Raw genomic sequence first — 13871 nt, 5'->3', positions numbered from 1 at the left:
TAAAGTACACTTGTAGAGGATGTGCACACATGATAATTTATGCCAGACACATGAACAAACTTATAAACTTACATGATTGAGCATGTGAATGCACCTTCACATCTTTGAAAATTCGCAACTTGAGGGTTCATACGTAGGGGACTTACCCCAATGTGCTGAAAATACAGAATATGTTTGCACTTAAGATACAGTCCTGATCTCGAATAAGTGTTTATCTAGTTGCAGAATTATAGTAAATGCACATGAAAAATAACAATAGAAAAAAGTAAGAACCTAAAGATTGGTAAAGATAGTAGGTGGTATTGGAATTCAGAGAAGGGAGAGAATGATGAAGTGATGAGGGATACATTTTAGAGGACATGGCTTAAAGCTGAGCTGGAGGGAAGCCTAGGCTCTCATAGAGAGTCTGAGGGAGCTTTTTATGCAGGAGCAAGAACATGGTCAAATGTGCAGAAGGAGGGGACATGTAACTATTTTTAGAGGATCAGGATTCATTTCTAGCTTATAGTCTAGTGTTTCTTCATGGTATTCAGGAATACCTTTTTTCCCCCACGAGTTAGAGCTGGAGAAAATTTGTCTTTGCTCTGATTTCCTGTGAATATGACCCATGTGGTGAATCATATTAAATCCTGCATATGTACACAGTCGTAGTGTTTGATTTATTTCAAGACGGAGTTCTCTACTTCTCTTCTTTCCTTGTAAGAACGTATGTCCCTCACCTCACAATTAGGCATCGCATCCTTTGTTTTCATCATAGAATATATATCTTGTGTACAAGGTGCTCAATTTAATAACAGTAATAACCATAACAGTATGGCATGCTTTTAAAAATGGCAATGCCAACAAAACAAAAACAAAACAAAAAAGACATGCGAATAGCTGAGTCAGTATTATTAGGAAGATCTGAGCTGTGTGCAGCTGTGTGCTTTTCCAGTTCCAGGAATGAGTTTGTGCTGAACCATTCATTCTGGGTCATCCAGTCTCTCTTTCAATCCCTATTGCCCATTTGTCAGTTGAGCTAGTTTTTTAGGATTATAAAAACAGTGGATGATTAGGCCTATTTTTATCTCTGAAAACCTAGCTCGACAAAATTAAAACTAATTCTTGAACCTTATTCTCACCAGCATCATGGTCTAATTCACTTGGAATTTTTGGTCCTTCTACAAGAACAGTAATATTTCCTTTAAATCATATGCCAGAGATGGAAGAGATGAAACAATTCTGAGTAGGTAATAATGATCTTGCTAATTATTATCTGGCTTACTATGCATTTGATGGTATTTTGTGGTTATAGTTCTTCAGAGGAAGCTACCTAGGTTAGTGGAAATTATTCAAGTATTAGAATCAAGTCATCCAGTACTCAAAGTCTGTTACCTTCTGGTTTATATGATCTTGCACAGGTTACTTAGATATCTCTGGCCCTTGGTTTCCTTGTCTGTAAGAAAAGATCAATAATCTTTTCTACTACTTTGTGGGATTGTTATAAGGATGAAATTAACATATATACATAAAGCTCAAGTTATAACTTAGTGGCCAACAGCTATTATTTATTTATTTTTGTCATAACTACCTTCTTAAAAGTTATTCCCTTTGTGCTTTCCACAGCATGAGAAGCTGATACATGAACTGGAAGAGGAGAGACACTTACGTCTTCAAAGCGAGAAGCGGTTGCAGGAGGTGACCCTGGAGTCTGAGCGCAACAGGATTCAGATGCGTGGCCTGCAGCAGCAGTTCTCCAGGTATTGTTCTTAACTGAATAGACTGCCTCCTGAGGTGAATCCCTCTCTTTGCCAATAACACTTGGGATTGAATTCCATCCTGCAAGCTTCCGTTGTGTTTGATGAGCTAATTTTCCAACAGTGTAGACCTTCGATTCTGTCCAGGCCATCCTATTGCATCTGGATCAATTTTCTGAAACTTTCCATTTGCACCTGATGTGGTCTGAGCTTTATTGAAGGTGGTCATCTTTTTTTTCCTGATGGCATCCTAAGTGGTCTTCCAGTGAATTGTGGTGGTGTTGTGGCCTGTAGGCATATCCTGTGAAAGGCAAGCCAGGAATATGAGGTTTCTCTGGTCATCACAATGCTATTTTAAGATAGAGTGTAAATCTGATCATTCAGTAAGCTCTTACTCCAGGCTTAGAGGAAACGTTTAGTAGTAGTAGAAAAAACATCAGTGAGTTTCCTTCCTTTACAAAGACATCACTAGAATTTGAAAGGTGGGTTCTGAAAAAGTAGCTCTTAGATTTAATCTCAGCCCAATTAGAATCTTTCAGCATCCAATGATAGTTAATATGGGATCAGGTAAAATCTATTCTGTTACATGCGGGAAAAACCCCCACAAACTTTTATAATCCTGGGACCAGAGCATTTATAATCCTGGGACCAGACATAGGCATTCTGTGAAGGACAATCTGCTTTCATTTCTATACTTTGCCACTTATAAAATCAGGAAAATAATTTGTTTCACTTTTCTCTCATGAGGTTATCCCAGGCAGTATCATATTTGAGAAGCTGTACTGAAATCTTCATGAGCAAAATGTGTGAGTCTTGTCTTTAACTTTTCACTGGGCTTTGAATCCATTCGGTGATGGATAATATAGCTTTCTCATTATGAGACTTTTATATTGATAGCTTCATTTTTAGATATGTCGCAAGGAAAAACCGAAGTTTGGCTTCCAGATGATTTACCTCATTGTGGCTAATACCATGAATGCTTGCAACTTTGGTTTAGGGGCTTCTTGGAGGAACAGGACAGGAAGGATGAATGACTCCTGTGAGGTCAGCGTCATAATTTTACACCCTGTTCAACTCCTCAAGCCCTTGATAATACACAGGTGCTGCAGAAATGTACCAGTCAATACTTCAACAAACGCATATCCCACCTCTCATAGGCAATTACTTTGGTCACCTTATGCTTGATTTTTCATTCAGTTTGATAGCAACTCTCACTTTATGTCTTTCAACCAGCTTGAAATAATAGATTCCTTCTCCAAAGTGACTTTAAAACAAGCACTTCTTGGCAACATTTGCCGTTTTAACAATATGGGAAAGAAAGGGGCAGATCTTTCTTTCCTTGCACTGTCTAATTGAGATGTCTCTATATTCAGGCTATTGATTTATGTGGCGTGAGGCACATGGCACAGTAAATTATTTTCATATGATGCCAGGTCACCTGCTATAAATCAGATGACAATCCCATACAGATTTGAGTTTCATGAGAGCCAAGACTATATCTTAGACTGAAAGAGAAGATAATTATATGTGCAATAAATAGTGGTTGGTTTTTGCATACTGCTTTTGTAAGGATTTTTTTCCCATTATAATCAGTTTTCTTTTGTAAAACTTCATTGAAACTGAAAAGTTCAAGTCAAATTACAGCTAGACAACTAAGGTAAATCAGCAAAAGATGTGGGAAAAGCATATATAACAGATAATTACACAATAATTTGAGTAGGCCACTGAACCATTTCTGATGGCCTTTTGTAGTTTAAACTTTGTTTGCAAGATATTTCTAGTTATACTCACACAATTCTTTAATTTAAGTCTTTGTAAAATTCTCAGTATTACAGAATATGCCTATAATGAATCACCCTTGGACATGATCAGCATCCAAAATGGTCATGTAAATATTTTATATAATGCAAATCATTATGTTGAATTAAAAACTTTTGTATTCATAATTTTCTTCTTTTTGTCCTCTGGGTTGACGAGTTCATTTTGTATATGATGATATCTGGAATGTGGAATTACTTTGAGCATTGTTCATGAGATGAGGCTACTTTTTAAAATTAAGCTAATTAACCTATTTTTTCAAAGGATGTGGTGTGGCTTACAATAAAAGGTAGGTTTGTAATAAGACTGATAAAAGAAAAACAGAAAATAAAAGCCCTGAAGGAGAATGTGACGATCATAGTCATATTCTGAAAATGCGAATTTAATTTAACTTTAAGATTCCTGGCAGACAAGATAAAAAGGAAAACACAAGAGGATGTGTAATTCTTATCTTATAGTCAAAGACTGCTACTTCTTAAAGAGAAAAACATTATCTCTGGCAATAAATTCATAACAGAATATATCACGTAGGCCCCTTCATAGAAGATATTGAAGGATACAGTAGACAGTAGCCCAAGATGGTATCAATTACAAGTGATACCACTTCTGCTATGTTACTTATATCTGAAAAGTAAAGTAAAATTGAATTTCCTTATATATGAAATAGGAAAGCTGCGTCCATGTCTAAGCGATCACAAGTGCAATAAGAACTATTCTAGTACTCAAAGGTCTCAAGTCAACCATTATACTGCAAATTCATGGGAACAATTGAATATATACATGTGCCTTTTTAACTTGTTCTATGACAGGCACAAGGTGCTGAGGTCAGGCACAAGGTGCTGAGGTCAGGATGGGGTCGGATAATGTGTTTTCTTGGTATATTGGATGGCCTTGTAGCCATGAAAGCCTCTAAAAATAGTAGTTAGGGGATTCTTAGTCTTAGCTTCAGGAACAAGATGAGGCAATGGGATGGTGGGGATGAATAGTTAAGACGCTGGGACAATTAGATATATATGGGAAGTGGAGTTCAGGTGTCAGAATGAGTGATTCAGGAGAGGTAGTCTGGGGCTTGGTTTTATGCAGTTTCAGCTGTGTGTAGAGCCTAATGGCTTGAAGGCACCAAGCGAACCTGAACATTTGTGATTATCTCTATTAATGAGTAATGGGATCACTTAGGTGATAAAAATCTATAAAAGCGTTTGAATGAGTAGATCTTTTTTATGTCACCACCAAACCTTCTGCCACAATCCCTTCCTCCCTCTTGACCTCTGAGTAGGGTATAATGATCAGCAACGGTCCAAAGTTTGGGCAATAAAAATATATTGGATATGCATTCAGAGGTTACATAATCAGCTCTAAACTCATAAATCAGAAATTGCCTGTACTGAGGGTGATTCAGACAGGCATAACAAACTTGGTTCATACAGAGAAAAAAAAAGATATTTTAAAATTAAGACTGCTTCACAGTTGAGGGAGCACTTCAATAAGGTACGACTTAGAGGCAGGTGGTAATGTCTTAGGGCTGCTTCTTTATCTTGTTATTTGGTGATATAAATCAAAGATGCTTTCCAGATGTGATGATCGTTTAACTTACTGTCTGTGTGGTGTACATGGTTGGGCCTATTTTATGGGAGATTGGCTTTGTAACCATCTAAAATTTCATAACTGTCTCTATGCTCCCCAACCCTCTAATTGCTTGTTTGAATTGTGAATTGTCCAGCCAGCCAAGGTTAATGGTGGAGACTGAGATTATGACACTGTCTTCCTTTGTATGTAAAGATAATTAGTGTTTCAGCTCCAGTCTCATTATTCCACCTTGAGTTAATAAAGTGTTTGTGCATCAGTCAGATTCACCTCGAGGAGCACTTTTAGGAACAATGTTCCCAAGCTGAGTTTGGTATGTCGAGTTGGAATAACAGGGATTTAAAAAAAATTAAACCCATGAAGAGAGAAGTAACTCTGTACAGAGTGGTGATGTCATATATGTAATTGTGTATGTCATATATGATTTACACATGTATTTGAACTGGTTCCTTTGGAAATAGTCAAATCAATCTATGGATTATCATTGGAAGCTGCTGTTCTTATCAGACAACAACTACTTTTATTTTATTTTATTGTGTGCCTATTACATCTGGAAAGCATCTTTGATTTATATGACCAAATAACATGATAAAGAAGCAGCCCTAAGATACCACCACCTGCCTTTAAATAATACCTTACTGAAGTGCTCCTTCAATTGCGAAATAGACTTAATTTGAAAGTATCTTTTTTCTTCTATATATTTACATTAATGAATGTAAATGGTATGAACCAAGTTTGTTATGCCCATTCTTATTAGAGCACAGTATAATTCTGAAAAAAACTAGAATCCAGACAAGGAAGTCTTATGTACATATCTAAACAAAATGACATATTTATGGTGTACTATAAATAAAGAGGGTTTTTGTCCAGATCCCGAGCAGCCAAACTTCATAATTGTTAATGTTTTTTCATGCTGAGGCATGAATAGTCAGATGAAATTAATACTTACATAGTGATAAAAAAATGATAATGCATATTTTTATTATGCTGCAATGTGTCTGAAGCTTTCAATTAAAATTGATCTGGCAGATTTATTACCTGGCAGACATATTTTGCAAACTGTCTACAGTTAGCAACCCATATCACACCCAAAGTATCAGGAATCAAGATACCTTATTTCTGGTTTCTTCAGCCCTGAAATCTTCCTTGTGTGTTTACACCAGGCATTGCACATCTAAATAAGGCGAGCAGTTAAGCCTTGCCACTGGTAACTGGCCAAGGTAGTTAAAGATCATCCAAATGGAGTTCAAGCTTTCATTCCCTATCTCCAGGATTTCTCTGCATCTGTTCTGACCTTCTCCCTGGGCACAGCCAAGCACTACCTTGAAGCTATTTCTTTGCTTACTGTAATGGGGATTCTCCTATCACAGTTGATTGCTGCACTTAAGTGCAGTCTGCTGCATGCTGAACTTCAAGGAGTCGTAAATGGAGATGGTTTTACAGCTTAACTCATTCATTGGTTGCTGTTCACATTATCAGTTCTCAGAGACTTTATGGAATCCTAGGGTTCATTTTCTGCTGCCCATTTGGAGACTGTAGGTACCTGGCATAGAAGTGTGTGTTGAAGAAGATAATATGCCTTTAAATGTCCTGCCCACGTACTCCCTTCTGCCTCTGTATCTGTCTGGTACATTAAAAGCACATTTTCTCTGCTTCTTTAGAATGAGTAAAACATAACAGGATGAGAAAAGCTGTCAACTGACCTTTGGACAAGCATCAGCAGAGAGGTCTCCTGCTCCTCTTCTGCATTTGTTCCCATCTCAGACTGTTCATCAACTTTAGCCTGTCTCAGAGGCCAGCTCTCCTGCGTGCCTCTTCCTCCTGATGAATACAGAGGGCTATTTTCTATTGATTTGGAATTGCTGTTTCCACACCATCAGCAATATTTCTGGCTAAGACTTTTCATAAAAATGGGGGCCTCTCATCTCCTGCTCTGTGTAAATCTACCAGAAGTTGCAAGTGGCAAAACAACGTTGGTTCAAGGATAATTTTTCTTCAAATTACAACAGATGGAAGTGGAAGAAAAGATTTTAAATGGCATCTTTTAACATGCCTGGTTAACATAATATGGATCATATTGTGATGTCAGAAGTTTATATCTTAGTGATCTAGCATGTAAGTTCTCACTGGAGCCCAGCATAGGGAGGCTAAAACCAATCGTGTAGAGAACTGGAAAGAACAGCCATTTTCAGTTCCCTGGGCAAATACTCACTTACTGAATGTTAACTATCCCTTTCTTCCTTTATAGTTCTATTTTTGTGTAAGAAATGATCACATTGCCACACGTGTCTTCTTAAACTCTTAAAAGAACTGTATGTTGTTGAGTAGACAGCATGAAAGTTCTCTTGCCTATTATTCATCCCTGGGATGGAAAGCAGTATTAATACAGAGTATAGTTATAATTTCATTTCAGAGATCACTATCCTATTTAATGGGTTATCTAGGTCCTGGTTTCAGCCTACCTCTGACTAGCTTAATAACTCTGGCTAAGTAATTTGACCCTTCTGGGTCTCAATTACTCATCTGTGAGATGAAGAATTTGAGTTGCATTATAGTTTTATAATGCTTTTTATGTTTTTTAAAAGGCAGTGCATTCGAAATGAAATGCATGTATTTACTGAGTGAAGTAATAATTTTGCAGTTGCAACCAGGCCTTCTTGAAATTTCTAACAACAACTTTGATGCTGAGGTCTTGAAGTGGACTCTCTTACTGTCCACGCCAGTAATCAGAGCAAGGCTCTATGGGACTGGATTTTGTGCCACGTCTATCTTGCTTACTTGACTCTGGAGACGTCGAGATTAGAAAACTGCCAAGCCTAGATGAAAAATTTCTGTTGAGGACAGCTGAAATTAAATACTGGGGAGCTTGACTGGCAAAAAGAAGTTAAGATACTCTGCAGTGAACATAACCATTATTGCTCTTGGCTCTGATGTTGTCCACTTTAGGATTTATTGGAACTGGTTTGGGAAAAAGCCTGAACAGGGAAAACTTTATGACAACCAGAATTGTTTTCACTTTTAAACAATTTCTCTGAAACAACAGCCATCAATAAAAACACCAGCAATTTAGTCTCTCCTTTAAATATTTTTTCAATGACCTATTATAATTTCTAATGTTTCACCATCCCCAGCCCAACACACTTTTTCTTTTAAGAAAATAAGTGTGGGGCGTAGAAGAATAAATTAAAATTGGAAACTAAACTCACTCCTATTCTCAATAATGGGTGCTTTGTTTTTTGGTCAGGTTTAGAGAAAATTCACTTATTTTAGGTGTACAGTTTGATAAGTTTTGACAAGCATATGCCCTCATTTAACCACCACCACAATCGATATATAGAATATTTCCATATCCCTGACAAGTTCTTTCTGTTTTCCTTTGTTCTCAGTTTCCTCCCCATAGCCCAAACCCTTGGCATCTACTGATCTGATTTCTCTCCTATAGGTTTTTGTTTTTCCTTTGAGGTGTGGGTCTGATTCTGTTGCCCAGGCTAAAGTGCAGTGGCATGCTCACAATGATCATGGCTCATGGCAGCCTGGATCTCCTGGGCTCAGGTGATCCTTCCACCTCAGCATCCCAAGTAGCTGGAACTATAGGTGTGTGCCACCACACCCAGCTAATTTTTTTTTTTTTTTTGTAGAGCAAGGTTTTGCTATGCTGCCAGGCTGGTCTTGAACTCCTGGGTTCAAGCAATCTGCCTGCCTCAGCCTCCCTATAGTTTTGCTGTTTCCAGAAAGACTTATAAAAAAACTTATAAAGTATCTAACTTTTTTTGTGTTGGTTTCTTTCACTTAGTGTGATTCTTTTGAGATAAGTCCATTTTGTTGCATAGATCAGTGGTTCATTCCCTGTTATTGCTAAATAGTATCTTTTTGCTAAATAATATGGTGTAGATATACTGCTATTTGCTTCTTCATTCACCCAGTGATGGGTATTTGGATTCCCTTCAGTTTTGGTTGAGTATGATTAAAGCTATTCTAAGCATTCATGTCTAGGTCTTAGGGTGTTTTCCTTTTGGACAAATAACTAGAGTGTAACCACTGAGCTATAGAGTCAGCATTGGTTTAACTTTATAAGAAACTGCCAAACTGTTTATCAAAATAGCTATGCTGATTTTCATTCTCACTACCAGTGTATAGGAATTTTAGTTGTTCCACATTCATAAATCCTTCTTGAAAAATAAAACATAGGTAGATACAGAAAACCACAAAAAATGTTTAGCTTAATGACTTATTCAGAGGTGAAGACGTTTGTAACCAAAAGAGAACAATCTGCCAGACACCTAGAGTCCCCTCCAGGTACCTCTTCCCAACCTCAGCTTCATCTTTTCCCCAGAAGTAACTGCTATCATGACTTTATAGCAGCAATCTCCCTGTGTTTTTAATAGTTTTATTTTTTATGTGCACACAGTTACTTTATCTTGCTCCTTTGTTAATATATATATTGTTTCTTTAAACCTACAGGTTACTGTCAATACATTCCTTTTTTTTTTTTTTTTGAGTCGGTATCTCACTCTTTCACCCAGGCTGAAGTGCTGTGGTATGATCACGATGATCATGGGTCACGGCAGCCTGAGCTCAGGTGATCCTTCCATCTTAGCATCCTGAGTAGATGGAACTACAGGCACATGCCACCATGCTGGCTACTCTTTTATTTTTATTTTTTGTGGAGACAAGTTTTCACCATGTTGCCCAGGCTGGTCTCGAACTCCTGGGCTCAAGCAATCTGCCTGCCTCAGCCTCCAATTCTTTCCATATATATGAACCCGTCCTTTCCTTTTATATATGTACATATGTAAGTGTTGAAGAACCTAGAACGTTTTACTTGTAGACTTTCCCACAGTCTAAATTTTGTTGATTACTATGCTTGAGACTGTTTAATACATTCCTCTAGCCTTGGTATTTTCTGTGAATTGTCAGTTGTTTTAATACAGGGCTCCTAATAATGATGTAAGTAAGGAGTTAAAGGTTGTTGTCTATCCAGGGGCAGAAAATATTTTTTGTATTCCTGTTCATCTAGTATGCTACCAATGACCTTTGCCATCATAGGCATTCAATACGTATTTGTTGGTTGAAGAATGCATAAATGAATATTTATTTATTCATTAAATTAGAAAGATGCAACCAGAATTGTACTAGACTTAGGTTAAGCATATGGATGAATTTTGTTGATAGTGTGTTTTTGATAGAAATTTGCTTGCAAGGGAGGTGGCAGAATGGCCATTTCTAGGTATCTTTAAAATTTTGATAATAGTCATCATTCTTAGAGTTATAAAACATGATGGCCTGGGAGGATGAAGACCTGATTTCTCATTCCTGGGCTTTTATGATAGAGTGCTCACCTATAAAAGATGAGGTGCCTGTTTCAGAATACTCGTTGCAGAATTCCTTTCCGCAGGGCACTAAATGGAATTTGGCGCATTAAAAGTTTACTTCCCGTAGGGTAAAGTTTACTCTCAGAGAGTGTTTTATGAACCTCAGATAACATTTATACCGGTCTCTCTATGGTCACATATGGGGCAGAGGCTAAAGCAGCAATCCCAGTAGTATAGATTGTTATTCTATTTACCTTTTGGTCCATAGGCAGTGCACTGAAAGAATGGCATTCCCACAGAGTATATCTCTGAGTACTGGCTGTAAACACTTGGAACTGTTCTCTGGGATCCTTTGTTTAATTTGTGAAAAATAATTCAGTTAAGATGGTCCTTGTTTAGAAATGTCTACATCTGTTGCTAACAAACTGCCTCGAGCTTTTAAGAATGTTTCCTGAGAATAAAGTAGAGAATTAGCTATTCTGAAGCCATGGGTTCTGACAAAAGAAATTTGTTGTAGTTTTCATTAAACTGTGTTTCAGAATTCTTTTCACATTTCTCCTGAGCAAAGGTTTTTACCTATTGTTTAGAGCAATAGCAAACAGCAGCATGCCATTTTCTCAAGACAGACATTTGTGTTTCTTTTTCCATATTTAATTTCTATAGCCATTTCAAGTTGTTGCTGCTGTTGATGTTATTATTACTATTATTATTTGAGTTGGAGTCTCACTCTGTCACCCAGGCTGGAGTGCAGTGGCATACTCACTGCCACCACAGCCTCCACCTGCTGGGCACAGATGATCCCTCTGCCTCAACCTTCCAAGTAACGGGAACCACAGGTGCATGCCACCATGCCTGGCTAATTTTTTGATTTATTGTAGAGATAAGGTCTCACCAAGTTGCCCAGGCTAGACTTGAACTCCTGGGCTCAGGCAATCCTCTTGCCTCTGCTTCCCAAACTGCTGGGATTATAGGCATGAGCCACCACATCTGGCTGCTGTTAATGTCTTACAATAAGCATTTTTAGTAATATTAACTTTAACATGGTTACAAAAGCGACTGCACTTTTCATTTTTTTGTTTCTCAAATCATTCAGCATATTATCTCATTCAGTTCTCACTATAACCTTACACATGGTAGGGAGAACATATTGTAATATAATTTTAAAAAATACGATATTAAGCTCTAAAATTAGGTCACTTGCTAATGGTCACATGGCTAAATGGACCCAAAACTAGAATTCAGGACTTATGACTTCTGGCCATGTGCTCTGTCTGTTCCCTCATTCATTCATTTTGCGATTTATAATTCATAATGAAAGTAAAGTGTTAAATGATATTAGAAGCAATTGTATTTCATACAGAATTTAACCTTGATCATAGATTTACATGTTCTGCCACTGACAGTATTTCTTAAACTTAATTATTATCACCCCACTAAGAATATTCCCAAGAGAAACTTGAGCCAGAGGGATAAATGGAATTATGTCAAATTAAAAGAGAACCTGGACACCCATCATTTTTCCATTTCAGAGTTCATGAGGAAGGCCTAATATTTTTGTCTTTGGTGCCTCTGCTATGGTCTTTACTTGCTTAGACATTTTCTTATTGCATTATCAAACCACCTGGGCTGGTGATTGAGTCAGTGCTTTCAAACACCAAGACCACCATCAAATTCCAATTGCATGCATTAAATGGACTGAGTAGCCCTTGAATTTAGCTAAGATGACCCCAATTTTCCCTTTGCTGTTCACTTGGGCAATAAGTATTTAGCCAACAAAATCCAGCTTTAAATGATTCCCCATCTCCCGGATGCCTTTTATAATATTCTACTTTCCTCACTTGATTTCTGTAGAGATTTTAATCACATGACTATTTTTTCTAGCATTTTGGACCTGCATATGATGTGTCTCCTCCTTGTAGAATGTAAGCTTCTTATGATTTTAGTCTCGTATGTAGTAGATGTTCAATAAATGATGACGCAAATGAATAAAGTACTATTTTCAGAGGGACCATGCTGCTATTTTAATCTACCATTTCATAAGCCCTCCCAATGGATGGCATTTAGTCAACTTGGTCCATCATATTGAGCTAATTAATCTTAAACTTTCTATTCTATCCTATTTTCAAACAAATTTTCCATTCCGATAGTATTGTTGCATTAAAATTAAGATATTTTTGGCAGACACTACTGAAACTAAAGTATGACAGTTCTTCAAAAGTGATAAAATTGGATTGACTCTGTGCTAAGCATTAGTGAAGGAACAAAAAGAAGTTGTGTTCCCTGTTCCTACAGCTCTTAGGGTTTTAAAAAAAGAGTTACATGTGAAAATAATTCAGGTTGGAATCAAATATTTACTATAAGACAGAAAGAAAAAAATGATCGAAGAAAATCTCTGTGAACCAGAAAGAGGTTCATTTGGGATGATATTGAAGCCTGTGCAGGTGAGGAGGATTGAATAGAGAACCGAAGAAAGGGCATTTTAGTTTGAGAGAACAGAATACAAAGATAGGCCTGAAGACATGGTATTCACAATGTGTGTTGCTAAAGCTCCTTTTCTTCAAGGCCCTCATCTAAGCAAACTAGACATCTGAATCTGGAACACATCATTCTCTTGCATTTTGTGCAATAAAAGAATGCCTCTACCTGTGCAGTGTTGGTCTTATGAATATCTCAATCATGAAGTCAATCTTACTTTGAACTCTTTTCCTGAAGCTCAGCGGTCACCTTTGATGTCAGAAACACTTTAAGAATTGATTTCTATTCCCTCAGCAATTCACATTATTGTCAAGAGAGTCCCCAGTGAAGTAGTAATATATTTAGTATACTTCCAATATGCATGACACATATAGCGCTTACAAGTCTATTGCCTTTTCAGAAACAATCACCAAAGCACACGATATGTTATCAGGAAATATCCTACAGGTCTTTCTAATAGATTTGAATGGCTTTGAGATTCTGCAGACCCAGATTTTCTAAGCAGTCTCTCTTGAGTAAAGAACTGGGTGAGTAATAAGGCTGTAGTTACTGCCTCAATGCACCCAAAGCCCAGTTCAGGAAAGGCCAGGACCTTGGAGGTTACACTGACAGTGAGAATATTCATCATTTAATACAATCTGAGAGCCAAAGGACTAAGTCTAAATGCACAAGGAGAGAACACTTGGATGTGAAAAGTAGCAACTTGAAACTTCCACAATGACCTTTAAACATAAGATACATGAGAGTCATACAGTTAACTCATTTATTTTTTATCGAAATTTAAAGAGAACTTAGCATGTGCCAGTATAATTCTAGTACCAGGGATATAGCAACGAAATGAAACAGATAAATGTCCCTTTCTCATGGAGGAGCTATTATATTACATGAATTTAATTCTAAGAATCCTCCGTGGAAGATATTCTTAGGAAGATATCCCTCCTTTACA

General features: G+C 37.3%; 1 protein-coding gene across 1 annotated transcript in view; it reads left to right on the top strand.

Annotated features, from left to right (window-relative positions):
• The window catches only part of NCKAP5 (NCK associated protein 5), an 847991-nt gene that overhangs the window by 376327 nt on the left and 457793 nt on the right, over nucleotides 1–13871 (top strand). The window contains exon 4 of the mRNA XM_008053829.2: nucleotides 1606–1739. Within this exon, the coding sequence (XP_008052020.1) occupies nucleotides 1606–1739 (134 nt within the window). The remainder of the gene's footprint in view (nucleotides 1–1605; nucleotides 1740–13871) is intronic.

The sequence above is a fragment of the Carlito syrichta genome, unplaced genomic scaffold, assembly GCF_000164805.1.
Source record: "Carlito syrichta isolate Samal-C Ts95f unplaced genomic scaffold, Tarsius_syrichta-2.0.1 Scaffold288729, whole genome shotgun sequence".
Classification (NCBI taxonomy): Eukaryota; Metazoa; Chordata; class Mammalia; order Primates; family Tarsiidae; genus Carlito; species Carlito syrichta.
Note: the sequence above shows the minus strand (reverse complement) of the source record. Positions and strands in the feature narration are given on the sequence as shown.